The sequence below is a fragment of the Mus pahari genome, chromosome 3 (genome assembly GCF_900095145.1).
Source record: "Mus pahari chromosome 3, PAHARI_EIJ_v1.1, whole genome shotgun sequence".
Lineage (NCBI taxonomy): Eukaryota > Metazoa > Chordata > Mammalia > Rodentia > Muridae > Mus > Mus pahari.
In genome coordinates this window covers 2534018-2555252 of record NC_034592.1, presented here as the reverse complement: position 1 = coordinate 2555252, position 21235 = coordinate 2534018, and the positions used below count along the sequence as shown (strand labels likewise).

Sequence of the window (21235 nt, the reverse complement as noted above, 5' to 3'; positions counted from 1 at the left end):
AAAAAAAAAAAAAAAAAAAAAAAAACAAACAACAGGAAACTCACAAAGGCTTGATCACAAAGGGTCCTGATGTGTGTTGCTGGGACTACAGTGAAATTTTTAAAGAATGAGATCTATCTGAGGGGTTTGAGTGGAGGAAATTTACCTGTGTAGCCCTAGTACTGTTGGGAACGTATTGAAGAAGAATGAAGAGAAAGATGGGAAGGCTAGTCGGGACTTGGCTCTGGTCTTCTGGGAGTGAAGTAACTGGAGCTGCTTAAGAATTGAAGTCAGAGCCCAGAACTATGCTCTGCCTGGATGAGCTCTCTTTGGGAAAAGGACAGGGACAATGACCATAAATCTGGATCAGAGAGAAGCACGAATTCACTGGTGCCAATTACCCTGCCAATGAGGTGAAGATGGAAATGGAAATCAGAGAGAGGAAAACATGATGACAGCATACCAAACCAGGGCACAAAATAACTGTCTTAACATGCGAAACAAAGCATATGACTATACAGCACAGAAGAACACTTGTCTGTGACACCCAGTGAAGGACCAACCCCGAGAGCCAGCCAAGCTATGTTCTCCAGGGTATTCTGAATATACATACATGCCAATTTCTCAAGCAAGTTTATCACTCAGAACAGTTCAAGTGAACTGTTTTCTGATGCATTAGTACATATATCTTAGTTAAAAATGAGCGATAAATATAAGATACATACAATTTTATACAGTGAATATCTAATATATATATATATATATACACATATATATATATACCATCTGTATGTGATATATATCATATATATATATGATCACATACATATATTTGTGTGTATATATGTATATACATAATATGTATATATACACACACACACGTGTGTGTGTGTGTGTGTGTGTGTGTGTGTGTATGACTAGAAATTGAACTCAGGGGCTTATGCATCCTAGAAAAGCATTTTACCCGTGAGCAACAACTCCAATCCTACAAATTCACATTTGATAAGGCTTTCTGGAAAAGGGTGAGGAATAAAGTCATTTAACACAAAATAAAACTTACTTATCAAATGTTTGATCCTATAAAATGTAAGATCTCCTTTGTCTCTTTACTCATTTCTGTGAGCTGCCCACACATCAGCATAGACTTTGAGAACTCCTCTCATGTAGATACCTATAGCAACTTAAGTACTTTTAGGGAAAATGTTGTTATATTATAAACACGGTCCTGAAGCTTGATTTTCACGTGAAATGGCTTAGTGTCTGGAATGCCTACATGTCAAATCTAGCTTCGGTAAGATCATTAAAGCCACTGTGGTATTCTCTACTGCAGGAGATTCTCTTAGCCTCTCCAACTGTCAGATTGGTGTTTCACAAACACCTATGCCTCTACCCCACCTGAAGAGGACAGATTCGAGGTCTACTTCATCTTAACGTTAACAGAGACACTCAAGATTATGAACATGGTCATTGTTTCATGAATGTATAGATAAATATGACTCAGGGAGTTATGCACTAGTCTACAAACTTTACAAAGCTCCCTCCCTTTCCAGCAGTAAACATACTTCCCAAACTGGTGGGCTTTATTCAGCACGGGTGAAAGTATTCCTCGCACGGATGGCTAGGAGAAAGAAACAGCTCCCGCTGGAGTAAAGATGGACAATTCTTTGCATAATTCTTTGGCCTGCATAACAATCACAGGAAACTATTATGTATGTCCCTCTCAGTAGTCCCTATTGCACGTAAAGGACTTTGTGTCCCACAGTGGTGGAGCAAGTCTCCCAGAACCTTTTCAGTGTACAAGATCTAGATCCCTGCTCTATTCTAGAGTCAGTTGTCATTAATGTATGGACCTGCCTCTTCCAGGAAAACGAGAAGTGCATAGTGACCCAGGACTTGCTGGGGAGGAGATAAAGCAACTAAAGTTCTAGTTCCCAGGAAATTCTCCAGCAAGCTTGTGATGTCATCTTCAAATGGCTAGCTGTTGATTAATTTCATTTCCCCATCTGAGTCCCTCAATATTTATGAAATGAAATGGTTATGAAATGTCCACCTATCTCCTTCTTTAGTAATAGAACATTGGTGGAAAGAAGCTAATAATTAAAGTAAAATTCAAAGCTCTGAAAACTTAAATCCTTCAACGCTACTTGTATTGCACAGCATGTAACTGCTCGGATTTGGTACTTCTCAGGCTGAGACGGGCTGCGTCCAGGTAGGCAAAAACTTTCTTAAGGACCATCTCAATACCAAGGAAGATGGACATGAATTAGCAAATAGAAAAACAGGACATTGATGGTTAAAGGTGCCTACTGCTAATCCAGACAAGAGGAGTTATTCTCAGGGCCCACGTGGGGTAAGGAGAGAACCGATTCCTGAAAATTGTCCACTGACATTCATATGAGTGTCCTTGTGTGTGTACTCCCCCCTCACATGCAAATAAATAAGTGTAACATTAAAAATTAAAATATGAAGGGTACAAATGAAAGATTTTAATAGAGATAGTTATTACAACTCTTGTCTCAAAACTAGAAAGTCAGCAATCTCTGATATATGTGACTTAAATCTTTATTACTATATATATATATTCATATGTACATGTATATATGTATACATATATATATATATATATATATATATATATATATAGTGTGTGTGTGTGTGTGTGTGTGTGTGTGTGTGTGTGCTATGTGTGCGGGGCATGTGTGTCTCAGTGCTCGTATGGAGGTCAGAGAACAATGTGTAGAATTCGTTCTCCCCTTCCACCACGTGGGTTCTGGGTTCTGACCTGAAGTCATACAGCTTGGTGGTATGTGCCTTTACCTGTTGGGGTATCTTGATTTAAAAGGTGCGTCTTAAAAGTCATATACCATCCCTAAAAACACCTTAGGATTTCCCTAGATTCAGTCCATCTGGAGAAAACCATGAGTCTTGGGAGAAAAATTCCAATCTGGACATGACCTACAGTCTCCACTAACCAGCCCTTCTCAAGTTCAATTGGCATTAATTTTTATGCTCCAGAGCATTATAAAAATTTCATGTTAATTAAATTTAATGATAATCCAATTATTGAAACATAGGAACACCTTCCAAGCAAGATGAAGAAAACCACGCCTGTAGTGAAAGACTGAATCTCAGCTCAGTTGACCGCCAGATCCCCAGTCCTTCAGCAATGCAGCTTACCATGTTTGTTTCTCTCCTGTGACATGGTAATTCTTTATCTTACCTTTGAAGTTATCTTACAAATTCTTATGAGCATACAAAGAACCTTCCAAACACAACTGGCTTTGTTGTGTTTTCCTTTCTCCCCCATTGCTTTCCCTTCCTTCCATTTCTCAGTCCCTGACTAACCTTTGTTTCTTGTCTCAGGCATCCCCACCAACCTCAAACCCCTCTCTTTCTCCTCTCTTGATCTTCTACTCAGTTCTGTAGTCTATATTCACTCTCACACATACAAACACGGAAAGTTATGAGTGGCCTGTGGGGGAACATGCAGATTTTGTCCTGAGTCTGGGTCATTTCATGTAGTATCATGCCTTCTAGAGACGTCCATTTCCTGCAAATTTCATTTTTCTTTACAGCTGAGTACAGCTACATGTGTGGGGACAGTCCCTGTTTTCGTTATCCATTCTCGAACATGACATGAAGAGCAGGCAAAAACTGTTAACTCTAAAAGACTGTGTGTGGGGCAAGTGCATTAATTGCAGATGAAGATCTAAGTGACTAAGTCCTCTAAGTGGACCAAAGTGACACATGATCTCAGCTAAATTCTCCAAAAATTAAAAAATGAAATTAATAGAGCCCAACGAAAATATCCAGAGATTCATCATGTATGCCCCTCCTTTAGCAAGGCTCTTTGAGACTATTAGTAATAATCAATATTCATAGGCGTCAACCAATTCAAGAACAATCACCCACTGCTGTCTTCACTTCATTCTCAGCTACTCTTTTATAGTTATGCCTCCTGGGTCCTATCCTAGGGTTGCAAGATTTTTAAAACCAACTAAATAGTGTTTGGTGCACAGGTGCTGACAAACTGTTTTATTACATTTCAAATAGTCAGTGTTCTACAATGGTTCTTATTATATAGGACAACTATCGGGCTCAAAAGAGGAGAGAAGTCTCTGGTATGACGCTGTAAATAAATAATCTCATCAAAGTCCCAGGTTTCCCAAGTCCAACTCCACAGTCTAAGGAATTTTCTTTATAGCCACTGGTGTTATATGCTATCGCCGGTCGGTGCTTTCTCAGTTCTTTCACCCACAAAATTGCCTCAAAAGACAGATAATCTAAAAGAAAAGAAGCCAGAGACTTCAACAAGTACTGCACAGAGGATAACCAAATGCTCAAAGCCTCGATTTTGTCACCTAGGAAATGCAAAGGAAAGCCATCAGAGGGTACTTCCACATATAAACTGGCAAATTCCTGCAGAGTCCTGCCAATTAGGAGGAGTACGCATTGACTGAATGTCTTGGAAGGCTGTTTACCAGTACCTACTGAAGATGAATATAGGTATACTGTAACCTCTGATTTGACACTTTGGGGGATGGGGAACTGGGAATAGCCACCAGAAAGTTCCAGTTGCCAGGAAAGCAAGAGGCCCCCAGGACCCAACAGGGATGAGATTAGCTGAAATGCCCAACAAAGGGGAGGCAGAACCTGAAGAGACCATATCCAGAGGTCACTGGTTGGAGGATAGGCCACTACTCATCTCCAAATTCTTAACCCAGAAAGGCTCCTGGCTAAAGGAAATATGGGAACAAAGTGTGGAACAGAGACTGAAGGAAAGGCCATCTAGAGATTGCCCCACCTGGAGATCTATCGATCACATATACAAACCCAAACCCAGATAGTATTGTGGATGCCAAGAAGTGCTTGCTGACAGGAGCCTGTTATAGCTGTTGCCTGAGAGGCTCTGCCAGAGCCTGAAAAATACAGAGATGGATGCTTGCAACCAACCATTGGACTTAGCATGGGGTCCCCAATGAAGGAGTTAAGAAAGGACTTAGGGATATGAAGAACAACAGTATCAACCAACCAGACTCCCCTCCTAGAGCTCCCAGGGACTAGACCACCAACCGATGAGTACACATGGAGGGAACCATGGCTCCAGCCTCATATGTAATAGAAGATGGAAATGTCTGGCATCAATAGGAGAAGTGCTTGGTCCTGTGAAGGCCCAATTCCACAGTGTAGGGGAATGCCAAGGCTGTGAGGTAGGAGTGGGTGGGTGGGAGGGGGAGCATTCTCATAGCAGCAGGAGGAGGGACATGGGAGAGGGGAGTTCAGGAGGGGAAACAGGGAAAGGGGACAATATTTGAAATGTAAATACATAAAGTATCCAGTTAAGAGAGAGAGAGAGAGAGAGAGAGAGAGAGAGAGAGAGAGAGAGAGAGATCAAAGAGAACTAACATTAATGTATCACAATTGTTTAAAACCAATGTTTACCGTAATTCAAATTGGGAGCTACCCACATGCTTATCAACAGCAAACTGACTAGTGAAATCATGGTTTAGCCCACAATGGATTACTATATAGCCACAATAACAAGAATAGAACTACAACCACAGAGATCTGTCTTATAAACGAAGGACAAGTGACACAGGTAGATGAGATGAACTACTATTCTATAGGAGTTTATTTGTAGAAGATTCTGATATAGGAAAATTGGACCATAGTACTAAAGTCAAGTAAATGGGTCCACTAGCAGAGTGGGCAATAGTGAACAAAAGGCATATTAGAGGTATTGACAATGAGTGGTTTCTTTAAAACAAAGAAACAAACCTTCATGTGTGTGCTCATGTGCACCTGTGAGAGCAGATGCCTGCAGAGACCAGAAGACCATCAGGTTCCTGGAGTTGGAGATCCAGGTAGTTCTGACCTGCCTGACCTGGGTGCCAAGAACCAAACTCGGGTCTTCTGGAAGAGCAGTACACATTCCTAACTGCTGAGCCATCTCTCTCACCCTGGTGCACAGTCTCTTGACTTGAATGCCTGCCACATTCCTCAACCCAAGCAACTTGAAATTTTAGCATCAGCTCTCCTATGTGTTTGATTTGTCCATTACCCGCCTCTTTATTTCGAATCTAGATTTTTGAAGCATTTTAGAACTTCAGATTTAGGATGTTTATTTGGGAAAAAATGTATGAAAATGTTCCAAAACCTAAAATCTTAAGAATATAAAAAAATTCTAATCCTAAGCATTTCTAACAAGGCACATTTAATCTGTACAACTTTTGCCTAGTATCCACAGCACCTGTGGGTATCAATATTGATGGAAGTTTATCCCATATTATAAAATGGGATGAAACTTGAATATAACCTGTATCCATTTTCTTACACACCTCAATCACATCTAGATGATCAGCATGTAGCCGTACAATACAATGCTGGTAGTTATTATACTGGACTGTAGAATGACCAGAGACCTGTGCATGTTACAACACAGATGTAACCTCTTTCACAGACTCATGATCCTGCTGTGAAATCCACAAATATGGAACTTATGAGCATGGAAAGCCACCTGAACCCCAACTAAACACTTACAATGGCAACCGAGCTGTTCTTCCAAAGGATACAATGTTTTCCAAGTTCACATTAGAGCTCTCTATGTTTGAATTAATAAGTTATTCCATTGACAGCTTTTCATATCATTTAATAGAGCAGCAAGGCAGTTTAGATAAATATGGGAATTGCCTGTAAAGTATAAGTCAGATAAAAAAAAATTACTGTTAGGTATAAACAAAATAATAAAGACTAAGCTCCAAAAATAAATGATAATGTCAAATTAGAGGCTTTTGTACTGAGTCTTATAGAGAAAACCAGGGCTTCTATCCCATAGACAGCACTCATTGCTCACAGCACAGGTTCTGGGTATATCAAGCCAATGTTGAACAGGAGAGGAAAGAGAGCTAAATAAAGTTAGCGGCTATGAAAGGTAAAACGCTAGAAATGAAGGATGGTGGCAGGTGTATATAACTTTTTTTGCTGCCCACGTAATGTTACTGTTCTTTCTAAAAGACAAGGTTAGAGTGGGAGGAACCCTTATCAAAGCTGTCATCCTAAAAAGAAAGTGGTTAAAAAAGAGAAAGAAAGAAAAACTGCCAGAAGATTGAAGAAAGACACACACATACACTCACACTCACGCGTACCCCACTTAACAATGGATATCCTATCTGAGGACACATCCCCAATCAATCCTGTAGCTGTACAAATGTCACAGGGTATACCAATACAAACTAAGATGTGTAAATCGCCACGCATCCTAATCTACCTAGACCTCTAATGATATGTTCAATCTGTCACTGGGTGAAATGCAGTCATGCAGTGGGTGACTGTGCAATATGTCATTCTATTTACGTGTTTTTAACTTACAGTGTTTTACATATATATATATATATATATATATATATATAATAGATATCTGATTTATATGCATATATAAATGCTTGAAATTAATACTGGCATGATAACCACAAAATATTCTAAAAAAAATTCATACACCAGACCAAGGTATATGGGTTTCCAATGTCTTTAAAACATACATATGCTATATATTGCTATGGTCCCTTACTCAAAGTACAGGGTAAAAAGTTTGATAATTATAAAGAAACAAGTGTCATACTTTTTATTCATGACTCCAAACAACAAACAAACAAACAAAATCAAAATAACAAAAACAGATTGTAGTGTCTATTCTTTCTGTGTATTTACATGTGTATTTACAAGGGGTAGAAACAAGCCAAATATAAATCATAGTCTTGAGATAGTATATTTCAGAAACCCCTGACACACTAGGCAAATGGAATAGGTTTCTTCTAATTTCCAATAGAGAAGACAAACAGAAAGACATAAAGCCGCAGAAGTCAGAGTCCCCATTAATTCATGAAAGTAGGGATTTTTAACTTGACATTGTTTTAAGATTTTCATTTTTAGGCAGTTCTACACAGTAAAAAAGTTTGTGGCACCTGTTTCCAAATCTTATTTAAAAATCAATTAATTTTCCTATTGGGAAAATCCATCCATCTCTGCAGATGTTGTCCTTAAAAAATTTTTTTGACTGGCTACCTCACAACTGCATTTACTCCTGACCTGTCTGTCAGCTGTTGCATTAAAAACACAAACAGCACATAGTACATAACAATTTTAAAACCTGTTCAATTAAGGGAGCTTTTAGATCTCTTATCTATTTATTTAATAATGGGAGATCTTTCTAAATCTTATAGGAATGCAATGATACCGTTGTCTCTCCCAGTCCCGATCTTCAACTTTATGCTTGAGAACGTAGCAGTTTTTGACCTTGTTTGTCCTGAGGTCTCAGATGAATCTCATTTACTGGCCAAATTTCCAAGGTCACAGATTTCCTTAGTGACACCCTTAAGAATTGATTAGTGTTCATTGTCAATTTTCCATTTGTTTTGCATCCAGGAATCTCAAGGCAGTGTTAAACCATTCAGCACTGCAGTCTGGCCAGCCTGCATAAATCGCCTGCTCCCTTTCACAGCCTTGCCTGAAAATAAAGCGACTGCACACAGACAGCGGCGGCAGCATATGAAAATGAAGCCAGGGCTTCCTCGGAGCTTTTCTGCTTGCATAGCAGTGCAGTGTATTTCAATTAACATCCAACCTTCTCCAACAGTGCTACTTCAGTATCTGTAAGAGTCTGCCTTTTAGAATTTAATACTCAGACAGCCATTTTGCAAAAACAAAAAACAAAAAACAAACCCCAGCAGGTCCACGAAATAAGGGTGTTTCACAGAGACAGGGGATGCTAAAGCCGTTGAAAAGGCTGGCGTTATTGCAACAGCTGTGTCATCCATCAAATGATTATCATCTACTATTTTTCTGAAGCTCTTCAAAACAGGATTTCACATTAGCTACCGTGGCTGTCTGTAATTTGACAAACTCCATAGCAATTCATTTCTAGAAAATAATTTCCTTTCCCATGCCAGGATTCAAATATGAAAACTCCAAGCAAAAGAGTATATCAACTGGTTTGAACTGATACTGATATCTGAGACAATAGATACTCCCCCCCACCACACACATACACACAGCAAACCAGTTCCTCTACAGGTTATTTCCAACCTTATTAAAGTAACCAAGAACAAAAGATAAACACACAGAAACATCTCCAGAAAGATCTCAGAGTATTGTAGCCCTCAGGTGCCTTGACAACTCATGGCACAAATGATTGATTTTCTGTTTGGTTCAGCACGGGGATTAAAGCACCCAAAGGCAGCAGCATGAACCAGACAGACACAAGTTACATTTTCAGCTCCCAGCTACAACTGTACAGCAATAGAAACTTACATAGGACACCCGTACTCGCCGGCGATGTACCAGCCCGCAGCACTGCATGAAGAGGTGGCAGAATGCAGTCAGAGCGTGGCTTCACCAAGCGGCACCGTGGTTCAGCTTCTCGTCACGGCCACTGTCCATTTCTTCCCACCTTCCACTCCCAGGTAAGAGTCATGGGCAAATCAACACTTAGCTGCTGTTTCTAGGTAGTTTTTACAGACACTGCTGTTTTTGCAGGCATGCCAAAACTTTGTACTCTCTGACTGCCTTTTACAATTTTCTTACAGGTAATTTGAGATCTTCTTCCAGGGGGCTGCCTACTGGCAGAAATCTAGAAAAGGTAGCATTTCTCTTCCTGATGAAGCTATTGCTAACATGGAGTTTTGCCTGTTCAAATCATCAGGGTTTCTGAGCGAGGCTTTTACAGTAGCCATGCTCAACCCCAGAGCCTTGCATTTCATCAGGCTGCAGTAGGCTGCTTCCGAAGGGAGGAGGCCTACCCTAGCTGCTGTTTTTGTAACTGTGTCTGAGAACAACGCTGCTCCTGCCGCTGTTTGGCTGTTACATCGCCCTCCTCACTACGCACAGCCTGGCGAGAGCATCCTTGATTCCCTGGTACCTCGGTAACATTGTGGGCATATCTGATTTGCTCTTTCTCCCTCCTCCCCTTCCACTGACAAATGAGTGAGTCTAGACTTGAATTCACGGTGGATTCTTAGGACTCCAGAGCCACCCTCTACACTGTGAGATGCTTTGTCCTGCAGTATGTATTTCACAGGAATTGTAAGGAAGATTGCTGGAGTAGCCTCAGGACCTGACTCACTCAGCCACTGCGGCTCCACAGTTTTTCTTTCTGCTTGCCAAAGACTCATTTTCTACATTGAAGCATGTTAAATAAGCACAGTTCTGGCAGGCAAATGTGATCAGAGTCAGACCTAATTAATTGGTTAAATAATATATCACCTATGATTTTAACACAATAAGCCAAATGTTCCATAAGTCTGAGTGCTTATAGGTCAATACTTTATGTAAACTATTCTTTATCCCTTTCCCCCAAGGACACAGCTTTCTGGCAGAGAGCAGATCTTTAGTTTCTTCATCTAAGGCCTTGTACATGCCACACCATGAAAGATGAATCATTAAGGCATTGGGGATTCAGCTATTAATTTGGATGATATCAACCATTCTAATAAGCAATGATTCATATAACCTTTTAGTACACCACACATATTGACCCAAATTTGCTCCCACACCCAAGTCACTCCATATTACTTTAAAAGGTACATTAATTAACTTCACAACATAGTCTAAGATCAACAACCATAGTCATGCTCCTTAGGCCTGTGGAAAATGAGAACATACTAGCTCTCAATCTTTTGCTCCTGTTTTCTTTAGAGCCTGGTTAACTGGCCCCTGTGTTGCTGTTATTCATCTTAGACATGCCTGAGAACTGGAAGGTGTCTCTGCTTTAATTCAGACTTCTTATATGACTGGCAGAGGAACCGAGACCCTTAGTGCTTGGTAATATAGCAGTAGTATAATTAATAGCCTGGATTTAACACAGTCCCCAAATTCTATGGCTTTATTGCATACTAACTGTCCAGGTTTTGAAGGATCAAAGGGAAAAATATGACTATATAAAAAGGTGGTTCTCAACCTTTCTAACCCTGCCACCCTTTAAAACAGCTCTTCTCATGTTGTGGTAACTCTGAACCATAAAACTATTTAGTTGTTACTTCATAATTGTAATTTTGCTACTGTTATGAATCATAATATAAATATCTGTTATGCTGGATATCTGATGTGCAACCTCCGTGAAAGGGTAGTTTGACATCACCCCGACCCCTGAAGGGGTCACAGGTGGAGAACCACTGATGTAGAGCATTGATTAAGTCAGAGACATTTCTAAATTAAACTGGGAATTAACTTTTGAATTGAGTCTTCTAAAGAAGGTTGACATTTTTTTGGACTATACAGGATATGTTCCTAGTACACAGGATTTCAGTTTGATTATTTTGCAGAAACTTTAATAAGAAGTATAGTAATCTAATAAACACAAAGTCAGGTTTTTAAATAAAATTTTTGTATAATTTGATCATTTTCTTGCCCTTCCCCCAACTATGAGGGAGAGGGAGAGGGAGAGAGACTGTGTTAGCTGGGTAGGGAGGTGGGAAGGATCAAGGGTTTTTTAAAAAGTCCCGTTGTCTCACATTTATAAAAACAAAGAATAAAAATGTCAAAAAAATTTAAAAAGTCAAAGTTAGAATAAGATAAAAACATTGGTAGATAGTCATCTCTCCTTGAGTTCAGAATTCACTTCACTTTTTATTAAATATAGTATTTTTAAACACAATATGTGAGAGATTCCCCAGTTCATTAGAGATTACACCCACACTGCCATTCAAGAACCCAAGAAAGAATGCCAAGTGCTCTAAGTGGGCTCTGCAAACATTTGCTGGGGACCTTCTATCTTCTATCTTCTTGGTGCTGGGTTAGTATGCTGTGGATAGGAAATAATAAGTACATTTCATCCGTGACTCCCTTTTCTTTCCTTTCTATAGGGAGTCCATGCCATCATCTTTCTATAAGGGTTGACATAAGGCAGATGTCACCACACTGAAAATAGGCTCTAGATCTTACAACATAGCAGAAGGTAGAGAACAAAGTGACAAGGAGAAATGGGACCGCCTGGCAAACAGCCCCTAACTATCCCTCCCTGGTCCACTCAAGGCTCTGTAAAGTCAGGGATATGTGGGCTCCTTTTACAAGACAGGCAGTGCTGCAGCCAATGGGCAATAAGTAGAGGAAGAATTCTGGGAAACTAGACAGTACATACAGCACAAAAATTTACATGCAGACTAGATACACGCTGCACCTGCTTATGTAAAGTATACAATCAAAACTGTGAGTGGTCTACATACTCATGATACATTAAAACAACACAGATACACCTAAAGTATGTTTTGGGATTTGAATTTTTATTTCTTGTCTTAGATTGTTTTGTGTGTGTGCATGTTTATGTACCTTTCCAACCCCTGGGCTTTTTTGAAACAGGGTTTCACATCACACAGGATATCTTCAGATTATTATGCACTACGCAGACAAGGATGTCACTGCACCCCTAATCCTCCTGTCTCCACCTCCCAAGTGCTGGGGTTACAGGTACACATCACCACACCGGGTCCAAAGTCTTCAAACTAAAGTTCATCCTCCCAGAAATTCAGTCTTTTGTGTGAAGTCTTAGCATTGAGCACAGAAAATGACATGTGGACAAGGAGACATAAATTCACACTAGAGTTTTTGTTATTTACTTATTTATCATTTCATCCATAGTAACCAGAATAAACAGCAAGCCTGTACTAAGGCAAATAGTCCAGCTTCCCTAGCAACTGGGGGTTGGGGGCTGGGGGTTGGGGCAGTGCATGTGACTAGCTTCTGGCCAATGAGAAAGAAGCAAAAATGACATGTATCAATCCTACGGATGTCCTTAGAGGGACTGGATCTTGCCTTCACCTTGTACTTTCCTCTTTCCTGCTGCCCTAAGGTAGATATAGTGCTATAGCAACACAGGAAAGCCTTCCCCACATTCCAGGGACACAGCAGCAGGTTTCCAGTCTCTCACTGGGAGCTGCTTTATCTGTTGGAAGTAGTTTGTCATGGTATGGCATTATAGAGAGAAACATGCTCCCACATTATCTAAGCTACTCCTATTTTTACCCCAGTTAAAGAAATGAAACCCGTATTTTACAGATACCTCTGTGTACTAGTGTTAGAGTGACTAATTAATTCATAGTATCCAAGGAGTATAGAGAGAGGTAGGAGCTGATAGGGCAGAAAAGTGAAGCAGGGAGAGGTGCCCAGTTCCACAGCAGAGTTCAGTCAGATTTTATCCAGCAGAACAGGAGAATGACTTGATCTGTTAAATGTGAAAATAACTGCCTATTTTTATTAACAAGTATGAAAAACAATTTTCTCTAGATGACTTGATCTAAAAATACTGGTCTCTTCTCCCAAAACAGAAACAGATTCTCCAGTAAGAAATCTGAAACTGCTGAGCTTACGTATTGGCAATTAGTGTGCAGCTAATCAAATCAAATGAAGTTAATCAAATAGATTGTGATTTATGGAACTCACCACAAAGCTAATGAATGGTTCAATGAGGTATTTTGTAATAATATACCGTATCTTTACATTAAAGTATTGTAACATGATAACAAAGAAAGAGTGATTGAAGTCATTATGAAGATCACAGACACATATCTATGACGTCAACGGATGTTTGTTATTCATGTTGTTTGTTATGCCTAGTGATAAGAAAGAAAGCACACAGCAGTTGAGATGGTATATTTCCTCAGAAGAATGACACTAGAGAAATTAAGCTAGCTGCAAAAGGTGATCTCCCAGCAGGTAAGAGGGAGGGAGCAGAGGGAGGCTGAATGCCATGGTGTTGGCTATTCAGAGGAGCAAGAAGTCCTGGCATGGACGACTGGGAGACGCATGAACACCTGAGTCTGGATTCTTACCTCTCACGTCATATGTTGCCATGGTGATGTCCACTCTCACCATAGTGTAGGATGAGCAGAAGCAGAGAGGGGGATCCTAGAGACTTGTTGTCTACCCAAACTCATGAACACTTGGTTCAGTGAGACCCAGTGATTCACCCAAATATAATGGAAAAGATGGAGAAATACATCTATTGTTGACCTTTGGCCTCAACATACACATGCATGTGTTAGCTTTTATGAGCATACACTGGTGAGAACATCCATACACACATCTGTTTAGGCATGTGTATGCCACACATATGCACACGCAGAGACTCCAGCAGGCTATGGCACAACACGGTGATTACAGATAACTATTATAGCATATTTTTAAAATGTAGCACTTTGGATATTTTTACCCAAAACAAATGAAAAATATTCAAGGAGACAGATAAATTTAACCTAATTTAATTATTATATAAGATACATATGTTTCAAAAGATCTGCCAGTATAACATGTATACATGTCCATGCATTTGGTACATTCACTTATTTTGTGCATATGCCACAGACCATGTGCAGTAGTCAGAGGACAGCTTATAGGACTCACATCTGACCTTCCAACATGTGGATCCTGAGCATGGAACTTAGGTCATCCAGCATGGTAGTAATCAACTTGACTTCTTAAGCCATCTTGCCAGCACCAGCTTCTATGATTTTATACATCATTTTACATGTCATACATAATTTTATAATCAACTAATGACAAGTTTAATTTAAAAATGTCCCAACGTCCCCACAACCTTGAGATACTCTCTAGAGTAGAACAGAGATCCCTTATCAGGAGTGACTTTGGGTATTACAGCTCTTTCAGTGACTGAGGTTTCACAAAACCAGTCAGTCTCCAGCCTTAAGACTGTGACAGCCTTGGTGCTCACTTCACACCCACCCATCATAGTCCAGTGTTACAGCTATACACATTCAGCTCACAGAGTTCTTTAGTACATAAACCAAAACAACAAAAAACCACTCTCCTGCTTTCCATAAATGCAAAACAATAACACCACACAAATACACCAATAACTACCACACAAAAAAACCAGCAACATTAAAACCAACAACAACAACAATTACCCTTATCTGTCTGTTAAGTCAATATCACCTGGATCACCTGAGTGCTGTTGGGCGTGCACATGAACCTGTAGGTAATCTTCACAAAAGAGGAAATATAATACCCAAGATTTTTAAATATAGGGAGGTCAAGATACAAGGAACCACTTGAATCTACACACACACACACACACACACACACACACACACACACATACACACACACATTTTTTACAAAGTAGGATATTAGTTGGATGAAAGTACAAAATGTTACAAAAATATAGAGCAGGTAGACAGTTGAAATTACTAAAGGAAGAAAATGCATTTTGGGGAAGTGCTCTTTGAGCTAAGGTTGCCAAGTAGGAAACAGTTAAGATTGAAGTGAAGGGGAGTGGGAAGGGCTTGAGCACAGGAAGAAGCATCTACAAACATGTCTGTAGAGGAAGGGATGATACTATTTAAATAGCCAGAGGATCAAGTAAGAGAGGGAGACACACAAAAGGGAGTTTAAAAGGGAGGTGGTAACCATGCCATGGCCTCTGTGCTAGGACTTTTATCTTCGTAGTAAGAGCAATGGGATGGTTCATTCAGACAGACACAAGCAGGATCAGACAGACAACATTTAACGTACAGGTTGGTGGTAAGGTTGCAGCTGGGGTGAAAGATGGCTGAAGGGAAAGCATAGAGCAGCTAGGAAGCAACAACGCTGGAACCATCTAAGTCAAAGATGATGGTGGCACCTCCTGCGGACATGGAGTGAGAGGTGAGAGAAGTGAATGAGCTCAGAGGATTAGAACAGAAATGTATGGTCAGAAACAACAGAGGGGAAAAAAAGCCTTGAGGCAAGTATAAAAGATAGGTTACTTTCATATTTCTTCATCTCTGCCCATTTCTATCCATAAGTGTGGTTCATTTTGATGGAACAATTTGATATGCCTTAGTGGGTGGGTCAGCTCAAGTCTGCTCCTTGTCTTGTTCTGATCATTCTGTCTCACTTTAGGATTCCAAGCAGGATTCTTATCAAGACCCTTCTATCTTTGTTGATCATCATACCCCTCCTCTACTTCTTCTCTCTTTTCCTCACTTCTTTTTTCCTTCTCCTCTTCATCCTCCTCCTCTTCCACCTCCTCTGCTGTATTCATGAAAGATGGAGGTCAATATTGGGTATCTTCTGCAATTATTTTCTACCTTGGTTTTCTTGAGTCAGGGTCTCCCATTAAACCTGCAGCTCACCAAATTGGCTAAACTAGATGGCCAGCAAGCCCCAGGAATCCTACTGCCTTCGCCACCCAAGCACAGGAGGACTACAGGAGCGTAGCACCACCCTTAGCTTTTTACTGGGTGCTAGAGATCTGAAATCAGGTCCTCATATTTGCATAACAAGCACTTTACTAAGTCATCTCCTCAGCCTTAATCTTTACTTCTTTAGCCACCAAAAAGCACAACTCTATTTGACTCAGCTTCAATGAAAATATGTATCATTCTTTTTCAGATTTATTTTTTTGCCAAGGTTTCTGTATTCCTTTATCTGCTATGATGTTTACTTTTTCCAATCAATAACCATATTTTTCAGCAATAATACTACACACAGATAACAGGAAAAGTCAGCAAAATAATGAGGTAGTTAGAGGAGAAGAAGTTATGCTTCCCAAACTACTAGAAGACATGGAATGGGCACTTGGCTTTACTAAGATTTAAGCACTTCTAACATTGGAAACAGACTCAACATTGTAACTTAGAAAGATCATGCTTGAGAACCAAGTAACTGACACCCCCTGCCCCCAAACAAAACAGGAAAACGTCAGTGTTTGGGTAAGACTATGATTTTGTACAGGGTCACATTCCTAACTGTCTTTGGCTCCATGTGGCCTGGGTCATAGGTTGGATACATGGAAGACAACCTTTATGCTGCAGCTTATGTAACACATGCTACATACACTCAAGTGTGTGATAAAACTGGGTAATCCTAATAATCCCCTTATCTTGTAATACAATGACATCTAAAGGAGTTCAATCCTGCAATCAAAGTCATTTAAATCCAATGGCCTCCTTTTTTCTGCATAGCTCAAGGAAACTTTCAAAATCCACCTCTATCCCTTTTCCTTTGAGTATCTCAAAGTTGATCAAGGGCATGTTCCTACTTTGCAACACAAAGCATTAAAACACTTAAACATCAAAATTCCCCAGGTTTCCCAACTGTATCACTCTGCTTTGTGTTTGGATGTGTGGCTTAGTGTATCTTCTTAAAATGTCTTCATTGAACTCCTTACTCAGAGTGTGTGCAAGGAAAATAAGCAAACAAAGCTCCCAGTCACCTCCTTCTCCTACTCTGACTAAAATCCTCTCTACACAGACTCCTGGTTTTCCCCAACAGAAACCAGGGCAACGAGAGAACATCACTACTCTCCAACTGCAAGAGAAAAACTGTACAAAGGCAGAGTTCCATTATGTTAATCAGAACGGTAATGATGAAAAACCAAGTCCAAGACCATCCGCTGATTAAAATTCACCACAGCTCATCCTTTATTCTGAAAATAAATTTGACCCATTCGTTTTACTCATTATGGATGGAAAGAAATACAGCATGCATATAGAAAAGAAAATATTGGTCTTCGGATGGAAAAAGGCATGTTGTTCAGATATAATATCTCATGAGCAAACCCATGATGACCACAGCATAAAATACTTCCAAGTGGTTATTTTAATTTCCTCTTTGATTGGAATGCCCAAGAAAGAGAAATGCGCATTTCCCCGTCAGTTACCACAAAACATGCTTGACAGACTGTAAAACTCTTACACACACACACACTCACACTCACACTCACACTCACCCTGCCACTGACTCCACCATAGCATTCATTTACAAAATTCGCAAGTTACCATTTTGTTGTACTTCTTTTACTTTTGGAGATTATGATGTAATTATACCATTTTTGCTCTCCTTTTCCTCAACCCAAATCAACCTCGACCCTTACAGACTTTTCTTGCTCTCATTCAAGTGCATGGCCACTTTTTTTTTTCATTCACTGATCATACATGCATATATGTATATGCATATATATTTCTAAATACATAAGTGAAAGTTACTCGGTCTATATAATGCTATTTGAATGTATGTTTGCAAGGATGGCCATTGGATATTGGATAATCACTTGGTGTGTATCCTAGCTAAGATTACTAGTGCTGTGATAAAGCACTAAGACCAAAGCAACTTGGGGAGGAAAGGCTTTATTTGGCTTATTCTTCCACATCACTGTTCATCATCGAAGGAAATCAGAACAGGAACTCATATAAGGCAGGAACATGGAGGCGGGAGCTAATGCAGAGCTCAAGGAGTAGTGGCTTGCTCCCCTATAAAATCCCAGACCACTGACTAGAGATGGCCTCACATATAAAGGCCTGTGCTCTTCCACATCAGTCACTAATTAAGAAAATGCCCTAGAGGCTTACCTATCACTGAATCTTATGGAGGCATTTTCTCAGTTGATGCTCTCTTTTCTCCAGTGACCCTAGTTTGTGTCAAGTTGACATAAAGCTAGACAACACACTGTGTTCTTCCCTGGATAAGACTATATCTCCTGTTTTCAACATTCCTTATTGCTTGTAGTTCTTTGCGTAGAATTAATGCCTAGTGGGCTTTCTCCACTATACTTTGGCATGTCTATTGTTGTTGTCCTTGTTCAGTTCCTGTTCATCCAGTCATGTTGTTAAAACTTTATGGATGTAGCTTCTGCCATTACTAGGAGGCACAATCTCACCACAATCCCCTCATTCTCTGGCTCTTACAATCCTACACAGCTTTGATGCCTATGAACTACAATATGACCAGCATTCCAGTATAATTCTAAGGGTACAGTAGTAGCATACTGTGGTGCTAACCAAAAGCTCTGCAACTTGATTTATGGTCACTCAACAAAAGGAAGATCATGCCTGGTACTGGAAACAGCCAACTACCCAGGGCTAGTGACGTGACTCATAGATCAGAGAAGCTACAGTTGCAACCACTTCACTAAACCAGCAGAATCCCTAACTACACCCTAAATACTTGGCTTTATATATACATATAAGTGCAGTCTTCACCCAACAAGGAAACTTCTTTTTGAACAGATAAAGACTAGTCAACTAACTACAACCCATCGGAATACAGAGCTCAGTCATAATGAGACAGCTATAATCCAACTCCCAGACCTGAGGCTCAGGGAATTCCACACTTTAAAAAAAAAAGATTTATTTATTTTATGTGTATGAGTACACTGTAGCTATCTTCAAACACACCAAAAGAGGGCATCAGATCCCACTACCGATGGTTGTGAGCCACCATCTGGTTGCTGGAGTGCTCTTAACCACTGAACCATCTCTCCAGCTCCCAATTCAACACTTTTTGTTTCCACTGTTTAAGGTTTATTTGGTGTTTTCATTGGCATGATACTTGAGTGGTTGGTTCCATCATCCATATCCAGATTTTCCATTTCACATATTTCAATGTACACTACAGACACACATAATACATAAAATATCCCGTAGAACATTTATGCACAAGATATGCATAATGAACTTACACACTGGAGCCAGGTTATGACTAACTGGGAACTCGTTGGCCTAGGCATGTTTGGTGGGGGTGCACAGGGCAGCAATGCAGCACACAGGGTAATGGACGCCTGCACAGTGGGACTGTCACACTAACCATGTTACCACTACACAAGTACCACTTGGCAGCAGGGCAGAGCTGTGGGAACTGAGATGTTTCCCCACTCCACCTCAACACCATTGTACTGACCACAGCTCAGATGAGAAGGGTGTGGTCTCCCTAGAAACCCTGCTGCAGCCTGGACAGTGAAGTGCTAGGACACTGGGAAGACTTTAGAACCGCAGCTCCTTCTGGATTCCCCAGAGGGTATCTTCACTCATCTTCAGGTGGGTCTCTTCCTCAGGAGTCAGTGTCACCTTCATAACATCCAAAATTCCATTTTGTCCCAGGATATATGGGACACTGAGGAAGACACCATCACTGATTCTATAGAGTCCCTTAATCATGGTGGAAATGGGATGCACCCGCCTAAGATTCTTCATTTTGCTCTCAGCCAAGTCTGCCACAGAGAGGCCATTGGCCCAGGATGTGTAACCTTTCAGCTTGATCGCTGTGAACACACTGTCAACCACGTGCTTGTGAATCTCCTTCCACTGTTCCTTGTCTGCATCAGTTCTAGGTTCAGATACTTCAGGGAGACACCGGCAATGTTTACACCACTCCACACAGGCACACTGGAGTCTCCATGTTCTCCCAGGATGCACCAGTGACGGCTCAGCGGGTGAAAACCCCAGCCTTTCTCCCATCGGGTAACAGAATCCAGATTGCAACCACTTCCAATAACTTGGCTTTTGGGAAAGTCACTGGTTTTCCAAGCCATATAGGTCAAGATATCCACTGAATTTGAGACAATAAGCAACTTGCAGCGTGAACTTGAAGATGTTCACATTTCACTGGATCACAGTGAGTCCGCTCTCTCCCTCTTGCTGACGGGCCCCTGCTGTGATGATGACCAGCTTGGAGTTTTCAGTTACACAATAGTCTTTGCTAGAGACAATTTTTGGTGTTTTAAGGAAAGGGCTGCCATGCTGGAGATCCATCGTCTCTCCCTTTAGCTTGTCTTCCATGACATCAACAAGGGCAAGCTCATTTGCCAAATCCTTCGTTAAGATACTGATGGCACACGCCATGCCAACAGCACCAACCCCAACAACTGTAATCTTGTTCTGGGGGATCTGTTCTTCCTTAAAATGATTCACAATCAGCTGGTCCTTGAGGGTTGCCATCTTGGGCTTTGAATCTTTTGAGACCACTAGTGCACGATGTGTGTGTGGGGTGTGTGTGACTGGTGAGCAGCAGCATCGTGGGCTGGGCTCAGTGACAGTGGTTCCTGCCCAATTAACACTTTTTGAAATCCTTTCCTCAAGTAGAAAAAAAAAAAAAAAAAGGAGAATAACAGCTGACACGCATGACTCCCGCTGGGCTCCAGTACACAAAGTAGACTAGAAACTTGACACATGTGATTCTTACAATTCCTGGAGTATAAATTCTGATTTACTTCTAGTTTATAAAGGGAGAAACTTTGTCACACTGTTGTCACTGTGACCAATAACTGAGTAAAAAGACTTAAAGGAAGTAATTATTTACTTTGGCTTATAGTTTCAGAGATTTTGATCAATCATGACAAAGAAAACATACCTTGAAGACAAGGTAGCTCACATCATAGCAGGAGAGAGGGAAAGAGAAAGAGAGGGAAAGGAAAGTGGGAGAGAGGGAGAGTGGGAGAGTGGAAGAGAGAGAGAGAGAGAGAGAGAGAGAGAGAGAGAGAGAGAGAGAGAGA

General features: G+C 40.6%; 1 protein-coding gene, 1 long non-coding RNA gene and 1 pseudogene across 6 annotated transcripts in view; 1 reads left to right on the top strand and 2 right to left on the bottom strand.

The window, feature by feature from the left end:
• The window catches only part of LOC110318395, a 26655-nt gene extending 17982 nt beyond the window's left edge, over positions 1–8673 (top strand). Inside the window, exons 2-3 of the long non-coding RNA XR_002380363.1 lie at positions 3054–3182; positions 8401–8673. This is a non-coding gene — a long non-coding RNA (uncharacterized LOC110318395). The remainder of the gene's footprint in view (positions 1–3053; positions 3183–8400) is intronic.
• Cacnb2 (calcium voltage-gated channel auxiliary subunit beta 2) overlaps positions 1–21235 on the bottom strand; it is a 355154-nt gene that overhangs the window by 223762 nt on the left and 110157 nt on the right. The window contains exon 1 of one of the 5 annotated variants that reach the window (XM_021193415.2): positions 9286–10047. The exons of 3 other annotated variants lie outside the window; for them this stretch is intronic. In XM_021193415.2, coding sequence (XP_021049074.1) covers positions 9286–9333 — 48 coding nt within the window. In that variant the 5' untranslated portion in view covers positions 9334–10047. Of the gene's footprint in view, positions 1–9285; positions 10048–21235 lie in introns of those variants that run through there. One more of the 5 variants, XM_029536013.1, reaches the window with a different exon arrangement.
• On the bottom strand, positions 19594–20681 carry LOC110318393 (annotated as a pseudogene).